Source organism: Echinops telfairi, unplaced genomic scaffold (genome assembly GCF_000313985.2).
Source record: "Echinops telfairi isolate 266 unplaced genomic scaffold, ASM31398v2 ScPeMD7_7469;HRSCAF=8507_1, whole genome shotgun sequence".
Classification (NCBI taxonomy): Eukaryota; Metazoa; Chordata; class Mammalia; order Afrosoricida; family Tenrecidae; genus Echinops; species Echinops telfairi.
Window position 1 is genome coordinate 33,532,327 of NW_022111373.1, and position 17,059 is coordinate 33,549,385.

At 35.9% G+C, this 17,059-nt stretch overlaps 1 protein-coding gene across 1 annotated transcript in view; it reads right to left on the reverse strand.

Annotated features, from left to right (window-relative positions):
• WDR36 (WD repeat domain 36) overlaps positions 1–17,059 on the reverse strand; it is a 41,305-nt gene that overhangs the window by 12,472 nt on the left and 11,774 nt on the right. Inside the window, exons 9-18 of the mRNA XM_004706586.4 lie at positions 16,879–16,999; positions 16,381–16,446; positions 15,126–15,212; positions 14,138–14,283; positions 13,022–13,136; positions 12,128–12,293; positions 11,775–11,883; positions 8,784–8,863; positions 1,101–1,208; positions 94–191 (exon numbers count right to left, since the gene is read on the reverse strand). Of these exons, the coding sequence (XP_004706643.1) occupies positions 94–191; positions 1,101–1,208; positions 8,784–8,863; positions 11,775–11,883; positions 12,128–12,293; positions 13,022–13,136; positions 14,138–14,283; positions 15,126–15,212; positions 16,381–16,446; positions 16,879–16,999 (1,096 nt within the window). The remainder of the gene's footprint in view (positions 1–93; positions 192–1,100; positions 1,209–8,783; positions 8,864–11,774; positions 11,884–12,127; positions 12,294–13,021; positions 13,137–14,137; positions 14,284–15,125; positions 15,213–16,380; positions 16,447–16,878; positions 17,000–17,059) is intronic.

A 17,059-nucleotide genomic window follows, 5' to 3' on the forward strand; every position in this document is an offset into this window, starting at 1 on the left:
TTGAACGCACTACATTTTGCCTGCAGTAGCAACAGCCGCCTACACTGTATTTCAGTTAACATCATCTCAAAATCAATTTTATCTTATGATTACCTTGGGTTTGACACGTGCCAGGAAGCATCACTGCTGAAGGAATGTAATCTGTAGGAAGTGGCCGCAATGAGACAACAGAATACAGAGAAATATTGGACCTAAGAAACCAAAACAACGCCAGAAGTATTTTAAAAATGAATAAAAGCATTTTCCCCCTCTCAGAGGAACTGCTACTGTTAGTAATCCTCAAAATCTTGAGATTGGCTGCATTATACGTTACAACCTCAAAGATAGACTAATTGTAATAATTTGATAATGCCTTGATTTGTCATAGATAGTATCACAAGAAAATTGTATACAAGCTTATTTATAACTGATAGTCTCATAGGTTCAACATAGAATTTGAAGTTCACCTAAAATATCTTTACATGTTTATAAAGACTAATAGAACCAAATATCTTAGAAAGCAATTTGCCCAAACTGGTTTCTATCTTACAGACAAGTGAACTCATTGTTCAATCAATCCCAACTCTGGGTGACTCTACACGACAGGGTAAAATTGTCCCTGTGGATTTCTAAGACTTTAACTCTTTATGGGAGTAGAAAGTCTTGTCTTTCTCTTGATGAGTAGACGATGGTTTCGAACTGTTGGCCTTATGGTTAGCAACTCAAATTGTAACCACTATGCCATCAGGGCTCCTTTTGCAGACAAAGTAGGGCAAAGTTAGTCATATGTGGTGAAGAGTAGTATTAGGAAGACCAAGGTTTAACAGGGAATTCCATTACAAAAGTTCGGTTATCATTTGTTCACCGACCTTTGTAAAAATCCAAGTCATGCAGTTCCGAATATGCATTTCAGCAAAGCATAAATCTAAGATGAATTCACTACCTGTGTAAGTGGGTGATACTCTCATTTTTTTCAAATAAAATAAAACCTTAAAGGCAACATTAGCCATTCACTCTGACAATTTCACCACTTGCTCCTCTAGATCCCCAAACAGTAGGCTTGTAGGAAAGAACTTACAAATAAAACTCCCTGCCATCAAGTCAATTCATAAAGAACTTACCATAGATAAATTCCAAGCTGGTCCACATGGGAGGTGGCCAAGAAGTCTCCAGTAGGGGACATAGTAACATTGAGAGGGGCAGAGTCCACCAAGAAGCAATCTATAAGGCTGGTAACAAGAATTTTGATGTTCAAGTATTAAAATCTTCAGAAAACAAAAAAGATAAATTTACCCAAAATGTTTTTGCTAAAAGAAAAAGGGATGCAGTTAATTTCTGTTGTGGCTTTTCCAAACTATTGATCCCAGCAAGTCATCACTAACACCAAAGTTCTGTCAACTACGTTACTATGTGAGACCAACCTACGTCTCAATGAGAAAGACAGAATACTTAACAGACAATCACAGGGAGAGGGAGGAAACACTCTTTTTGGAATGCCAAATTTTTGATATTCCAACTTGGGGGTACAACTCTGATGATATTTAAGATCGGTATCTTCTTGTTATTACAATGGAAATAATAAAGCAATAGAAGTAACAAAACAAAATGGCTGTCAGGTAAAGACTTGGTGATTAATCCATTTATGGAAACTGGTTCCAGAACTTTTAATGGTTGCTGGGGTGTCCAAAGGTTGGGAGGTGATCATACCCACTTGGAAACTTGAACGGAGAGCACAATGTTTGGGGCAAATCCTCAAACGGATGGATTTACATTGAATGATGACAGTCAAGAAAGCACTACTGACTGAGGAAAATATGCAGGGTAAGGCAAAGGTGACAAGCAACTGGGCCCAGTGAGGAGTGCAGTTTACTGGGATTGGGACTAAACATGAGGCTGCACGTGAGTCTAGAGTTCAAGCAAATGAGCTTGTTTTTCCTAATACCACAAAACTATGCCCACTGCCATCAAGCTGATTGCCAGTCAATGGGAAATCCTTATTCACTTTTTGGCAGATCCTGGTGTAATTACACCTGCATAAGAATATTTGCCATCAGAATGCAAGTGTGTTTGAGCAAGTACAATGAGATTAGGGTAGCAGCCATCTAACAAGCAATGAAGATTTGAACCAGGATGTTGGCACCAAGCAAACGGAAAGGCCCTTCAGGCTGCTAAGAGTGGAAATACTTGGCCATCACTGTCCTAGGAATACTTTCAAAAAAAGTACACTGCCTTTTATCCAAACTGCTTTTTACATAGCTTTATTGCTGAGGGAGAAACACAAGACTTTTGGTCTCCAAACCCCACAGAGGTAGTTAGTTCTACGTTGGCCTGTAAGGTTGCTATGAGTCATAGGCAACTCAATGACAGTGAGTTTAAGCTTTTTATTCACTGAATTCAATAAAATAGTCATGGGAAAATAGAACAAAATTACTAAAATTCAAGATGTACATCAAATAAAGCAAATAATTCCAAGAACAAATAACGGCAGGTAACAGTTTTTCTAAGGCACTATGCTAAAAGTATCCCAAGCACTTTTGACTAATTTTATCCTTACAACCCTGTGAGGTAGAAGACTGCGGTCCAAAGACATTTAAAAACCTGGTTAAGGCAGACAGCAAACAAGCCAGAATTTGTGCCCAAGAAATCTGCTTTATATTAAAAAAACAAACAAAAAAAAACCGTTGTCACTGAGTGGATTCCAATTCAGTGACTGAGATATTTATTGTGCCAGCCTGGCCGATAAACACAAGTGGGATTAACTGAAGGGCGAAAGATAAATGGCTTGGTGAGTCTCGCCTATCTTGTCTCTCGCTCTTTGATCATTGGACCAGTGCCTTGCTTGTCCTGTGCCTCAATTTAAAGGCGAGACTACCTGTGGGACGCCTAGCCTGTGGACTGTGTCGCTGTAAGTTGAAGGTCCCTTTAAGACATCTCTGGAGCTGGGGACTGGCAGTTGGTGACCTGGCTGGCAGTTGGTGACCTGCCTTCTGATTGGCTGCTGTGCTGAGATAGCCTAGCTCTCTCTGTATAGAGGAAGATCTGGCAGCAGACTAGACTTGAAGGACTGCTAGTCTCTCACAACTCTCTCTCTCACGGACGTGAGTTGCACTGAGCCATTTGTAGTGCTTTATAATTTAACTGTTTATTTCTTGTATTATATATTTATCTGCATATGATTTAACAGTTTGTTTCTTGTTATATATCTAATTATCTTTATAAATAAATATATTAAATTAGCAACAATTTGGTTTTATCTCTCTAGAGAACCCTGTCTAACACAGTGACCCAGAAGCAGCTGCAGGTTCCACCTGCTGACCTTTTGGCTAACAATGAAGTGCATCTCTGTTGTGCCACGGGGGCTCCTTCTGAACCCGATGGCTGCTGGTTAAATCACCACCACCACGAAATAGACAATCAGCATGGACGCATCTAGGGGACACCCACACAGGTGATTCATGTACTACACTCTGATAAGTTCAAATGCAAATGAAGACACTCCAGTGGCAGTGACTTTTTAAGCTTTCAGGAAACAATTTATTTCGATCGCTGAGAAAACCATTAACAATGCAAAGATTAATCAATGAAAGATAGAAAGACCAAAATTAAAAGCATTGGAAACGAAAACATACCCAAGTGTGCTTAAGACAAAGGCTGCTGCTTGCTGTATTTCTAGCGAACTCATAGGATATGTTTTTTTTCTCCTCAAATTGCAAATCTCCCTCAATTTCCTACATATGCTATGCACATACATGCACACAAGCAATAGCTCTGTGGGGTTAAATGCAAAAATATGGGCCCATCAGTTATAGAGAAAAACCAGTCAGATTTCTGCTTAAAAACTCAAAAGAATGGCTTCTCTTTGGAAAAGAAAGCATTCACTATGTGCCTATTATATGCCAGAGATTATGTTAAATTATTTATAATTCACTGCATTAAAACAGCCTAGAGCAGAAGATATCTTTATCCCAATCTGCACATATTCAACCCAAAACAAGATAAATTCAGATTTTACTAATTCTTCATTATGATCAATATTTGCTTATCAAAAGTTTAAACATGTGAAATGGAACTATAACATTTTCAATGGCAACCTTCCTTTACTAGATACTATAATTCTTTTGTCAAATACACTGAGCAACTTTATTTCCACAGCTGCTGTGTGTGGGTAGACTGGCCTTCCATTATGTTAAAACACCAAATTACGGAAGGCGGTTTCCACAGACACAGCAGATTTTTACACTGTTACATTAGCTCAAAAAGCATATTGTGCATGCTTAACCCTGCCCCTGAAATTCCATACCATCTCCTGCTGTGCCCACAAAATGTCATGGGCCCCCGTAGACTTCCTTTCTGTTTTAGGAGGAACACCAATAACATTCCCATCAGAAGGGATCAGATTTTCAAGCACAGAGCACTGAATACACAGTAAACATTTACTAAAAGTTTTTATTATTATTTTGAATAATTGCAGTGTCCAGATGCTTTATCTTCAAAATGAGAACTACCTTCCCCAGGAATCTTTGATAAGCAGAACAAAGGGAAGTTTTGCCCCAGCATAAAAGCAATATCTTTTTTTTTTTAAAGCAATATCTTATTCTTACTATTTTCACTTAAAGGTCCTCAGAAAGCAGGGCAGGGTGTGACTGAAACAAAATGTAAAATTCTTGTAATTTAATTTTTATTTAATTAAATATTTAACTTTTATGTTTCTTATTCCCCAAGGAATTCAACCTAAAGTTCCAAATACATTAAAAACAAAAACAAAACAAAAAACCCCAAAACAACAACAAAAAAACGCTAGCAATAACAAAAGGGCAATAGTGGTAGAAGAATGGCACATAAATTCAGGAATTATAAAAATTCTACTTTGTCCTGAATATTCTACAAATAGGGGTTGGTGGGGGTGAGGGTAATAGCACTTAAGAACGTTTAAAAAACATTAAGGGAGAGAGTCTAGCACCCACGTATCTTTCTTTAGATGAGCAGATCTTCATTCAGATGGGTACACCTGAATGTTACCACACCCAAAGGCTTACTCAGTTTCACTTTCCAAGTACGAGGTGAGCATGCTCATTCTTCACATATTTAAGATAGTAAATAAATGATGCAACTGCCTACTGATGAAAGAACTAGGAATTTCCAAAGGTTTCCATTCTAATCAAATTTAAATAAAGGGAAGAAAATGGAAAAGGTCAACAGCTACCTACAATCTTTGATAAATGTCTATCCTAATAATATACAACTCATAAATGGGAAAAATGTAAGTTATTTTACTCTGGTCCTCATATAATTTCGCCAATACTCTTGATTTAAATTAGTACTTCCAATACTCAAAGGATTCAAATTCAAACTCACTGCAATTAAGTCGATTACAACTCAAAGTGATCCTACAGGACAGGATGAAACTGGTCTTGTGGATTTCTGAGCCTGTAACTGAGGGTACAGAGAGCGCCATCTTCAGCGGTTAATGGTTTTGAACTGCTGACCTTAAGGTTAGCAGCCCAACTCATAACTCACTACACTACCAACACTCCTACACTAAGGACAGAGTTGGTTTTTTGGCCATAGGGACATTATCTAAATTTACTTAGTTTGCATAACCTAAGTTTTTACTATTACTCAAGAAAATCAATCCATCTTTAGTACGCTAGAGTATCTACTAAGTACACATCCTTAGTATACAAGAGAAGTACCACAACTATTGAGAAGGCATTTCTTTTTCTGATGCTTATTTCTGGGGAAATCATTAAACCTCCGAGTCGCCATTTCATTTTTGTAAAAATGAAATAGAAACAGTAATAGTACCTACACCTTTAAATTAAAGCAAATAAATTGCCTAGCAGGCATAGTAAATGTTAGTTTAGTGGTAAAGACACTAGAGTTGAAACTTCTTCAACGTTACTATGAAATAAGAAATTCAGCAAAACGGTTCATGCTGAGTCAAAGGTTAGTGGTCTTGAATGCTACTTTCAGATCCTAATTTTCATTCCAAAGTTAAGCTGCCATTTAAAAACAAAAGTACTTTGCAAATTTAGTACTACTGAACATTGATTGACAGAGCCCTTCTACCTAAGCTGACTTAGAACTCTTAGCAAAATAAAAAGGGCATTATGGCAATTCTTATTCTTTGCACAACTTCAATGCTCATTTCTATAAAACAGCTAAAGGCCAAGACAGAACAGACCACCAACATTGCAATGGCGTCCTTGAAAGCTTTTCTCTTTTTTAATTAAGAATGTGCAATGCTGGATGAACTTTTTGATGCTAGAGCATAAGAATAGACCATGGACTCGTTTTTTATCTTATGTTTGAAAATGAGACACACCTGTGGACAAAAGTTCCTACTTAAAAAGCTACACCCATTAGCAATACTACTTTTGCTGTGCATATTCTAAATACACGGTGCTCACAGACAGGTGTACACCATTCCTATAGCAAATTTGAAGGGAATGATGACATAAGGGTTTTTCCTTTCTAAAGGTCAAACTGCTTTCACATACGAGCTTATCCCATTCCTGAGAAAGCAAGAGGAAATGAGTTGGGCAGAGTTTAATGTAGAAATATTGAAGAGGATGAAAACACCACCCTCCCTTTTCTCACTGAGCTCTTTCTTCATGGTGTGTTCTTGCTAAATTAAATGCTTTGATATTAATACCACACTTTCAGACTCTAGCTAAGCAATTGCAATCTAAGTGATATGATTTAGAAATGGGTTCTAACATAAATCTTTAACAAAACCACACACGTTTTGCAAAATTATGTAATGTGTTCAAGTTCTGCTATAAAAGCACAACCTATAAAACAGAATTCTAAGATGCTAGGTTTTCTCCAAGCACATTTTCGCCATTTGAATGTACCTAAGACTTCTGCAAGAGGCTAAGAAGTCATTGTTGTAAGTAAGGTTCCATCCAGCTGGTTCCGACCCACAGGGACCTTATGCACAAAGACTGAAGCACTATCCAGTCCTGCACCATCCTCATCACGCTTGTTCCTATGTTTAAGTGCATTGCTGCTGGCACTGTTTCATTCTACCTCATTGAGGGTCTTCCTCCCTTTTGCTGCCCGTCTACTTTACGAAGCATTATGTCTGCTCCAGGGACTGATCTCTCCTGACAACTTGACCAAAATACTGAGACCAAGTCTTGCCATCATCCTTGCCTCTAAGGAGCACTCTGATCATAATTCTTCCAACACTGATTTATTTGTCCTTTTGGTAGTCCTAGGTACTTTCAAATGCATCAATTCTTCTTCTGTCTTCCTTAAAGTCCAATTTTCATATGCATATAGGGCAAAATGTATCATGGCTTGGGTCAGGCACACCTTTGTCCTCAAAGGAACAAGCTTCCTGCTCAATACTCTAAAGAGGTCCTGTGGAGATTTACCAGAGACAGGTCTTTTTATGTCTTGATTCTTGCTTCCATGAGCACTGATTGTGGATCCAACTATGACAAAATTCTTGCCAACTTCAACCTTTTCTTCATTTATCATGATATTTGCCATTGGTCCACTTGTGAGGCTTTTGGTCTTATTTACATTGAGTTGTAGTCCATACTAAGGGCTATAATTCTTGATCTTTTATCAGCAAGTACTTCAAGTCCTCCTCATTTTGAGCAAGGTTGGATCATCTATGTACTAACAGGTTATTAATAAGCCAGCTCCATTCCTTTTCATACAATATAGCTTTGTGATTATTTGTTCATCATACACATATTGGACTGAACAAGTATGGCAAGAGGCATACTTTTCCTGATTTTAAACCATGTAGCATTCCCTTGTTCCGTTTGCACAACTGCCTCTTGATCAAAGAACAGGTTTTGCGTGAGCAAAATGAAGTATCTGGAATTTCCTCTTTTCTCAACTCTATATCCATAGTTTGCTATTATACACAGTTGAAATGCCTTGACATAATCAGGAAAACAAAAGTAAACATTGTTTTGGTATTCTATGTTTTGAGCCAAGTTCCATCTGACATCAGCAATGAAATCCATTGTTCCACATCCTCTTAATACATCCTGAACCTCTGGCATCTCTGCCAAAATACAGCTGCTGCTTTTTTTTTTTTAACATATTATGACTTCCTTCTTCAGTAAGTAAAATTTTGCTGAAGGAGTCATAATATATGAAAAAGAAGTGGTGGTGATTGACCTTTTAAATAAATTTAGGATTCTAATGTCTGAGTTCTATTTTGGAGTTGGGAGCATCAAAAATGCTAAATGAGCTTTCGTAAGTTTAGGCAACTCACTTTGACATCTGTTTTACAAGCACAGAAAATAAAGAGAGGTGGTATGTGTTCAAGCTATCACCTTTTAAAGCAATATCCCATACTGTTTAGAAATGAAAACCATTCTAAGAACAAAATACAGCGAGGTTAGGAAAGCCTTCACGTAGACTCATATTCAAATAACATAACTTTCAAACATTAAATCAAGAACACCCTCTGAAGTTCTTTCAAAAACTAAACAATAGTTTAGCTTAAATAATAAAAAATGGTCTGCCTTGAGCATTACAGTCTTTTAAAACTTATCTATATGGAATCAAATAGACAAGAGCAATTTAGAGGGCAGTGAATTCATGCTAATGATGGTGTAATATCTCAAAAAAGAAGGGTGAAAATTAGAATCAACGTCACTGAACTGTACCTGTTGAGATCATTAGTGTACATTTTACTGTGCATATTCTTAATAACAATATAAATTTTACAAAGGAAAAATAAATAATCCATTAACTACAGATGAAAAGAAAAACATATGCAAAGATACTAAGAAACTTTCTGAAAGAGGCTGGAGATTTAAAAATAAACTCACCATCCAGATGGAAGATCCCAAGTCCTAATAGAGCAATCCATCGATGCACTTATTAACCAACGACCATCAGGACTGAAAGCCTTGAAATTAATAAGTAATAGATAAATGCACAAATAGTTTTATATGTTAAGTACAGACTAAAGAATGCAAGATATAAAAAGATACACTTATGAAAAACTAAGAAATCTGAATGAAAATAATTTAGATTGCTTTATGGAGGGTGGTGGTATATAGACGTCTTACATAACACTGATGAAAATTTGGATGAGGATTAAGATTTAACCTAAACTGTTAATGTTAAAAAGTAAGATTATCGTGTCAATTTTTAATTTGTATCCCATAATCATTTTTGTTTGAGACAACAAGCCAATAATATTCCACTACAAAGTTTAAACATTAAAAATCCTATTCTGAAAATACTGAATTAGAAGTTATAAGACTAATTTTAATGTATTTGTGAAAGTACCAAAAGCAAAGTTCCCTTGGTGTAATTACATTGTATATAATTACATTGACTTTCTAAGAACTGACTCAAACCATTATGATTTTGAGGGCAGAAAAAAAATTGTCAATATTAAAGTTACTAATTTAGACATTTCTTCTCTTATTTACAGATTCAGGCATATATCTACAAAGTCCTATTTATATATATATATATATATATGGGTAAACAGCTCACCTTGCCTACAGCATCTAAGCTACGAGGCTTAGATGAGGTCACATGTGAAATAAACACCAAGCCGCTAAGGTATATCATGGTCGTAGACTGTTTATCTAAGAGTATATAGCAGTTTCCCAGAGTGGGTGATACTGCCCCTTGGGGGGCCACTGGAATGATACAGGGAGGCTGTAAAAGCTGATACCTACACTTTATCGCGGAGCACGGACTACAGGATAAACAATTTTTAATTGTTAGGGGGTACTCCATTAATTTCTTTTTTCCTGAAAAGGGGTGAGAGGCCAAATAAATTTGGGAACCTATGGTCTAAACACACCACAGGGATTAAGATCATCCGTTTAGGGGTATGTGAACATTTAATTTGTTCGCCAGGCTGAAATCTGTATTGTGAAAATTCCATCCTCAAGGTACTAAAAGTTGAATTTACTGAAGGATGGTACAGCAATGAAGGATGGGGGAAAATGATTGAGAGGATGATGCTATAAACAATAGATTTAACTGACCAAGAGTAATGTTTGTGATCATACTCAAGACACACAGGTTGAAAGTATAAAAAGGACAAAAGTAGAAAGAGCAAGTTGATACTGACAGATGTTTTGAAAAAATGCCACTTCTTCACAATACACCACGCCCACCCACATATTTTCAGATGCTACCACAACAAATACTGCTGATGGGTAATTTTGTCAATACTAATCTGCAGAACAATGCAATTTTTTTAGTTCATTTTAAGGAACAGGGTATGTTCAGCACAATTCTGGTTTACAGTAAGGGCTAATAAATGAATGTAGCTACTGGATTTGCTATAGAAATTTATTTTTATTTTTTTATTTTTAAAATCTAATTCTCAAGTAATAAATTTCAAGATTTTTTAATGTGGCATATACCTTTAAAACCGTATGTGCCATATCATATATCTCACTATAATAACCCAGCACACTAACATATAGGTTCTCATTTAATTCATTTGAAGTTAAGATATACAGTCTCAAGAAATAATACCAAATTAGAGTAAATCAAGTATGGATATTCCAGGTTCATAATCTATTACATTATGTATGCAAGATAAAAATTTCCCTCAGCATATCTAAGCAAAAGATTACTTATTTAGGTATCAATGGGCCATTCATTTTCCAAAATAGAATGAATATGTGAGTCTCGTTTGGAGTTTAAAAGAAAAATACAAAGTCCAGGATTCCTACTGTTAATCTGATGAAACCAGCTTCCCGAGAAATATTAAATTCCTTAAAAATCTAAATTTCCCTTAAAAATCTTTCATTTGTTAAGTTGGCCTGCAACTCATGTATGGTAAAATAATATAAAGGTTAGTCAGTAGAATTTTATTTCATATACACACATGATGTGTTTAAATATCTGTGATCAGTGGGTGGCTGTAGCCAAAAAGTCTAATCAAAACAGTGGTTTCCAATACTCAACGCAGAGTAAGTCAACTGAGAAGGTAACAATGACCTGTTAGAGGGTAATAAGGGGATAATCCTGATCAAACAACACAGGACGATCATGAAGACTTGTTTAGAAAATGGAAAACTGTATTGGTGTGGAAAAGGACAGCAAACTTGCACTGAGAAATTTTTCTTACAACAATGCACTTGTTCATTCTTCAAGGGCTGTCCTACGAAAATTTCTTTAGGAAACCTTAACTCATCCACCCTATAATCCTGATCGTGCCCCTTAAAACCTCTTTTGCTTCTTCAAACTCAGAGCACATTAAAAACAGTCCCTCAGCCAGAACTGCCATTCTGACTGGTCTAAATTCAAGAGTGTAGAATTTAGGGGACAGGTACAAAAAAAAGAAGACCCTATCAAGTCGTTTCTAACTCACAGTGACTCTAAAATGCAGAGCAAAACTGGCTCTGTGCGTTAATCTGATGAAACCAGATTAACGCACTTTAACTCTTTACAGAAGCAGGAAGCCTCATGTTTCTCTTGAGCAGTGGCTGGTGGCTTTGAACTGCTGACCTTACAGTTAGCTGCCCAACTCATAATCCTCATCAACACCAGTACACCTCTGCAGAAGGGTTAAAGAAATGGAAACTGCCTTTAAAAGTAAATAGACCAATTTATTAAAAAAACGTATATAGCCCTAAATTGAAGATCTGCTGGGAAATCAGAGCTTCATGTTTTGAAATTTTGTTTAATGGAAAATTTTACTTTGATTTTATATCAATGCTGTTGACTTACCCTTGTAAATGACATATGTACAACTATTAAAGGATAAGATATAATTTAAGCAGGTTAAACCCAAATAAAGTTAAAAATAAACAGTTTTACTTATCTACAGCTTGCTTTACCATGTCATTTATTTGCCCTTGATGTCCGGAAAACTCTCTGACCACTTTCCTAGTTTCAATGTCCAGGACACTGATGGAGAAATCATCTAAGGCAAGTCCCAGAATGCCACTAGCAAAAGAAATGCACAAGTTTTAATAAACAAACAATTTCTGAACTCAATTTTACATACACTTTAATTTTGCTAAATTTACTTTTGGGGAAAACATGCAATACACTATTCTTTACTAAAGCAGTTTGATATTTTCCCCATTTGGTAAATTATGTTGTATATTTAAATCAAACATTTTTACTTAATATATCAAGGAGAAAAATCTCATCATTACTATTAATTTTGTTTGTTTGTTTTTTTTACCTGTCCCTATGTAGCAGTATCATGTTTGGAGATGAATCGAGCTTCACAGAATGGATTAAAACTTTGTTTTTAAAGTTCCAGAATTTGAGTAATCCTTCACTACCAGCTGTAATTGTCAACTGGTTTAATCCATCCACTGCAACACCTCTAACAGATCCATGATGAGCTTTAAAAGATATGTTAAGAGAAAAGAAAAATTAAATTGGTGGTGCCTCTTTGAATGTTAAAGGTTAATTCATTTTTCCAAACAGCTAAGCTCCCATTATTTTATCTTCTAAAGCCTTGGAATTATTCCAGAGAATTGAAGTAGATAGTCTTAAATAGTATATGCTCAGGTAATCAATCACCAGAGCATTTATCAGGTTGATACCAGGAACAACATTCCTGTAAGATTTTCCAGATGAAAGCAAGAAGAAAACAACTTAGCTTGCATGATATCTACTTTTCTCTGACGTATTTTTTATTTTACTCTGAGTGTGGGGACTGCCCAGCTTACAACGGGCTGCCATTCTGACGACTCCACTGTAAGTCAGTTCAAATACTGCTCTCTCCATCCCACCTTTTAAAAACCTTTTAATTGCCTTTCATTATTAATATATTTACATATCCACACTTCCAACATCTATGAGTGAACATATGAGAATGACAGGGGTAAACTGTTAGCGCAACAGAGTATTTAGCACAAACTAATAATGATAAGATGTCAAAAACAAAGAATAATCAATTGTCAGTGTAGTGAATTTTAATTCTACTACATTATAAATTAGGGACCACCTGTATTCCAACACAGGGTTTACAATAAGTGTTATTGTAGTAGCTACCAATCGAAGTGAACGATAAATATTATTATCCTTTTATCTGTCTTGGCATTTAAAAGAAGGGCGACTTCAATACCTTGCTCCTTGCCGAAAGCGCCTCGATGTATACCAGACTGCATGTTATAAACATCTACAGATCCTGAAGAGAGTCCAATCACAGCAAAGTTGCCACAGGATGTTATATCCACTGCCTACGAAACAGAGTACAATAAATTTAAACACAAATGACGCAAGACAAAAATAAGCAGCAGACTTAAACCCATTCCCATTGAGTTAATTCTGACTCCCAGAAATCCTACAGGACATAGAACTGCTCCAAAGGGTTTCTGAGGCTGTAAATCTAAAGCAGCGGTTCTCAACCTGTGGATCGCAATCTCTTTAGGGGATTGAATGACCCCTTCACAGGGGTCGTCCAATTCATAACAGTAGCAAAATTACAGTTATGCAGTAGCAACGAAAATAATTTTATAGTTGGGGGTCACCACAACATGAGGAATTGTATTAAAGGGTCGCGGCATTAGGAAGGTTGAGAACCACTGATCTAAATAGAATTAGGTTGTCCATTTTTATTCCTTGAAGTGAATGGTGGGTATAAACCACCAAACTTTCGAGGGGTACCTTAGATACTCAAAAAAAGAGGACAAAAATAAATTTCAAGAGTAAGAACTTGTAAGTAAATATCGGCATTTTGAAGTTATATTAAAAACTAGTTCAGACAGAACTCAATCAGAATTTCTAATGTGAAATACATTAGAGACAAAAGAGAAATAAAAGACACTAGAGATAAAGGGGATAGATAAATTTTGTGAATTACAGATTTAGCTAAATACATCAAGACAAAAAAAAGATACAAGACCTAAGATCCACATTCATTAGGTATAGTGCTTTATGCAACATAACTCAAATAAGAAAGTATAAAAACAAATGCTGAAATCATCTTTAACGTGTACACTGAGTAATCCTGAATTAATTAGAAAATTAATGTAACCAGATAAATTAATAAAGTAGTATAGTTAAGTAAAAGTTCATTTCAACTTAAAATGTGACTTTTTTTAGAAGCTAGAAAATCAAACACCATTATGGGATGATTTCAAAGTGTACAACTATGTTCTATCACAAGCATACTTGAGTTATTACAACACCATAGAATAGTACTGAAGGAGAAAAAGTCCTTTTAAAAAAGTTCACTTACTGTTGCAATTACGTCATCTGTCTTTAACTCTTTAGGCTTGAGAAAGTAAGTGCCTATTGTAGATCTCTGATAATTCCAGGTTGAGCAAGACAGCTTCCCTTGATGGCAAGCAATGACACCGTCCCACTCACTCTCACGAGCTTCCTCTAAAACAATTAAAACCCCAAATCAACTTGCTTTTCACTACCTCATTCATTAACCTGTTATTTACTGAGCATCTATATTGCATTTTGCTCTAATGGTAAAATAAGCAGGTCACTGGGATCAATGGAGCGTCCAATCATAGAAGAAATACTGATTTGAAGATATGAGAAGATATGTTAATCAAGTGCTCCAGACTAACTGAGCAAAATTTAGCACAGCAAGTAACATATCATCTTGAGAAGGGTAGGAAAGTGCAAGGCAACATGGGCTGCGTTACAAAACGCCTTGAAAGCCGTGTTAAGGAACAGGGACTTCACCCTAAAAGCTAAGCAGCTGCTGAAAACTTCTTATCAGAAGAGTGACATGATCAGATATGCAATTATAAAAATCCACGTTGTAAGAAAGCACACAGACAGAAGAGAGGTCAAGGTTAAAATTAAGAAATATCAATGAAAAGGTTGTTAAAGTAACCATGAAACAGAAAATTTTCTGATAGTTTTCAATCTGCATGATTTATCTACATTTTCCTTTAAATTGCCTCTTTTTAGCTCTTGATTACATTAGAAGAGCTTTAAGTTATCATGGTTTGCTCTTCCATTTCATCTTTCTACATCAATGACTTCAATTAATTACATCAGGCATGACAGTCTGTAACAAAGACCATGAAATGAGAACAAGCCCTGAAACTATGAGAGCGAGTATACATTCTACGTCACTCGTTTTCAGTCTTCACTGAGATCAGCACGTACTGGGGCCCCTTTTGAAATGGAAGAAGTGAAACAGTATAACATAGGAAATAAATGACAGAGCAGAATTTCTCAAAACACAGGATGAACGGACTCACCCGCAGCAAACTTTGTTATAGGGGGAAGTCTAACTGACATGGTATTCTGAAGTCCTTTCCGTTTGACTCTTTTTTTATTAATTAATCCTGGGGGTTGGAGAAAAGGGGAAACTTTCTTGATAAAAATGACACATGAAAGGAAAACTATTCATTATCACAGTAGCCATGAACAAAAACTATTATTACCACTATAATCATTGGTGAAGTTTAGTCTAAATGATCAGAAAAGAAAATGAAGTAAAAATAGTTTACAAAAATTAACTTTCTTATGAGAAACGATGTACAAATGCGCTTTACACAATTGATGTGTGTATGAATTGGGATAACAGTTGTATGAGCCCCTAATAAAATGTAAAAAAGGAAATAAATAAATAAATTATAATAATGAAAAAAAAATTAACTTTCATTATTTGAAAGTGACACACTGTAATGTAGTCATGACAATCAAGAAAATCAACTAATTACTATTGGTCATAACAGCTTAACTGAGGCCAGATACAAAGCTAGTATAAAGAAGTCATTAAGTTCCCTACACAGCAGGAATATCCAGTAAGAACTCTAAAATGAAGTAAATAATACATTCATAATCTCTATTTGCATAGTGCCACTGAAAAAAATCTCAATATGCAGAACCTACAGTAAGAAGATATAAGAACTTCACTGAAGACCACAAACAAAACGTAAGAACCCTCAAATAAGGATTCCAACATGAAAAGATTCTTTAAAATATCTCTCTCTCTAATCAAAGAAAAAAAAATCCTGAAAGTCATCTGGAAGCATGTCAGGATGGCCACTTTAAAAGAATAATTCATTTTTTAAAAAACTTAACCTTTTAAAAAAATGTTGTAAGCTCGTCAAGCTGAAAATCGTGTGACTGGAAAGTGAATACAATGAGTCCGTTACAGCACAGTGATCAGACACCGCTTTGGTGTTCTAATCTCCCTTTATTCTTTAAAATTCTGCATTCCACAGATGGCTCAAGTTCAGTCACCATCACTGCTCTTGGCTGACAACAGAATGTTTCCACCACCTAGAGCAGTTGTCTACAGTTAATAAGCTTACAGCAGCACCTCAGCAAATACCAAAACAACTCTCACTAACCTAATTTTTATGCAGTTTTTATTTTACTCAAATTACATCCAGACAATTTAGAGGTAAAACTTCCTCCCATTTTCTCAGAGGATCTTAGAATGTATCTTTAGTGACCTTTAGTGACCAACAGACGTCCTCGCCCCAAATCCTGTACATGACCTACCATGTCCTAAGCTTTTGTTAAATTTTTCATGTATCGTGGAAAACGACTGAAGAGTTCCATCTTGACCTGTTGATATACAGAGAAAATTCCGGAATAAGCTTCATCAAAAACAGTGGTTGCTTGAATCACAGAACATAGGTTATATGAAAAGTGCTAAGTTACTGAGTGGGAGTTTAAAAGAAAGAACTAGAAGCTACTTGAAGTGGGCACGCAATAACATCTACTAAGAAGGGATTAAATAATAATGATTTTCAATGAATTATAAGTGGAAGATACAATGACTACATTTTCAGCATCTGACAATTCTCAAGGGTATGCCATACCAGATGAAGGTAATATCATCTACATACTTCCAGTACTCCAAACAAGTAAAACCCAAAGATAAATGCTTAGTTCCACTCAAATGAACATCTGAATCTAAAATGGTGTAAATATAAAATCTAATAAACTACTGAGCACCCAACATGTAAGAAATACTAACAGCATAAAAGAACTTACTTGCGCTAAGAATCTGCTGTCCATTTTGTCCATAATATCGAATTTTGGTAAGAGGAGCACTATGTCCCATCCTGAATCTCAACAGTCGACCTTCACCTGCAGGACCGTCAAATATCCATATCTGCCAAGAAACGACAAAGAAGGTTCTCCATACTGTGTTCTTCGCTAAGTGGGGGGCGTG